Genomic DNA, 1,821 nt, shown 5'->3' with positions numbered 1-1,821 from the left:
GTTTCTGGAGAGATGCTGGTTGTCTCTGCCGCCTGCACGGAGGCCTCGCCCCGCGTGGCGCTGACGTGGCCGCGCTCCTTGCTTTCAGCTCGCCCCGGACGACGCCTGGCGCTGCCCGCACTGCAAGCAGCTACAGCAAGGGAGCATCACGCTGAGCCTGTGGACGCTGCCCGACGTGCTCATCGTCCACCTCAAGAGGTTCCGGCAGGTGAGGGACCCAGAGCCCTGGGCGGTTTCCCGCGCCCTGCTGCCGAGCTGCCCCCGCCGTGTCGCAGGCACGTCTGCCCCTGTGTTTGGGGTCCCGCTTTGTCCTTTCCCAGAGCAGAATGTGAGCATCCTCTGCCCCCCAAAATCCCGAACATTCCAGTTCGTAGTATAGAGAGCGTTCTTCGTTCTTGAGGGCTGGCTTTCTGTTTGTGAACGTTGTGCTTAAATGTTGCCGAACGTATTTGGGGATCAAAAAAGGCAGAGCTGCTTTCTGGGGGCAGGTGGGATTACATTTCTACCTGAAGTAATAATGGCGTCGTCCTGCCCCAAGGAGGGGTAAGCGGTGGGTGAGTCAGAAACATACACAGAGAAAACCTGATCTGGGTTATCCTGCTCTGTGAGTCAGTTTTTCCAAGGTGGCTGCCTGTTCCCCAAGGCTGGGATTGTCCTGGGCAGCCCCGTAAGAGGTAGGTGGAGGTACCCGGAAGAGGAGCCTCCGGCCTGGCTGGAGGAGGGTTCGCATCTGGGATGGGGCGGGCACTCGGTGGGGAGGTGGGGGCGGTCCCAGGGGAGCGGCGTGTACAGGAGGCCGGCAGCAGCCGGTTTGGCCCGGGCTCCCAAGGGCGGCGACAAAGGCGGAGCAGCTGTGGGCGAAGTGGGCAGCTGGGCAGGGGCCGGGCGTCCTCGCGGACCCTGGCAGACAGAGTGGTGTCTGATGGCTGTTGTAAGCGGAGAAGCGACATCATTAAGTCTGTTTTGAAGAGACTGTCCAGCTGCGTGTGGAGAATGAGAGGCTGTGGGAATGAGGACGGGGTCTAAGGGGCCACTGCAGCCCTCCAAGGCAAGGGGCTCAGGATGGCTGGGAGTGGACTGGAGGCAGAGGGGACGGGAAACCTGAGCAGGCTGAAGATGCTTTAGGACTTGCTGGTAGGGCGGAGGTGTCGGGTGATAGCATGTGACCCTAGGGCCAGGCCTCCACACACAGGTTTAGGGTGCAGCTCCTGAAGTCGTGAGGTGTCCCACCTGTGTGCTCCCTCTGGGACCCGAAGGTGGCTGGCTGGTGAGGGGCTGGGACCCCAGCCTCCCCACCTCCTTCCACACACAGACTGATCTCCTTTGCTGTCCGTCCCTGTGGAAGGCACGTCGCCAGCCTGGACTCAGAGCCGCAGTGTCATCCTCGACTCCTCTTTCTGGTCCCTCGCCTGGGCAGTCGGCTCTCCAGCGTGGCCGTGCCTCTCCATTGCCCCCTTCCTATCCTGCGGTCACCCTGCCACTTCAGACCTTTGAGACTTTCCAGCTGGTCACAAGTGCGATGGCTTTTAGCTGGTTTCTTAACTCACGTGACTCCCACGTTGTGTGTACTTGCCAGCTCGTCACCCCGACCGATGACATCACCTCTTCAGGGCCTCGCCCCTGATGGGGAGCGAGGGCCACATTCTGTAGCCACCTTCCTGGCCATCCGGGACCCTTCTTGCCTTTCTGTGATGAAAATCTTCCCTTAAAGACCTGTGTCTCCTTGGGGGGGGGGGGGGCGTGCCATTGTCCCCCTGTGCGTGACTTTTCTAAAGCCCCATAGACAAAGGGATCGCCTGGTAAATACCTGCTGAGCCGGCA

At 61.0% G+C, this 1,821-nt stretch overlaps 1 protein-coding gene across 1 annotated transcript in view; it reads left to right on the top strand.

Moving 5' to 3' along the window:
- The window catches only part of USP31 (ubiquitin specific peptidase 31), a gene marked incomplete at its 5' end in the record, with an annotated part of 39,629 nt that overhangs the window by 24,421 nt on the left and 13,387 nt on the right, over positions 1–1,821 (top strand). Inside the window, one exon of the mRNA XM_023520089.1 lies at positions 89–373. Coding sequence (XP_023375857.1) covers positions 89–373 — 285 coding nt within the window. The remainder of the gene's footprint in view (positions 1–88; positions 374–1,821) is intronic.

Source organism: Pteropus vampyrus, unplaced genomic scaffold (assembly GCF_000151845.1).
Source record: "Pteropus vampyrus isolate Shadow unplaced genomic scaffold, Pvam_2.0 Scaffold247, whole genome shotgun sequence".
Classification (NCBI taxonomy): Eukaryota; Metazoa; Chordata; class Mammalia; order Chiroptera; family Pteropodidae; genus Pteropus; species Pteropus vampyrus.
The sequence above is the reverse complement of the archived record's forward strand: the minus strand, read 5'-3'. Positions and strand labels throughout refer to the sequence as shown.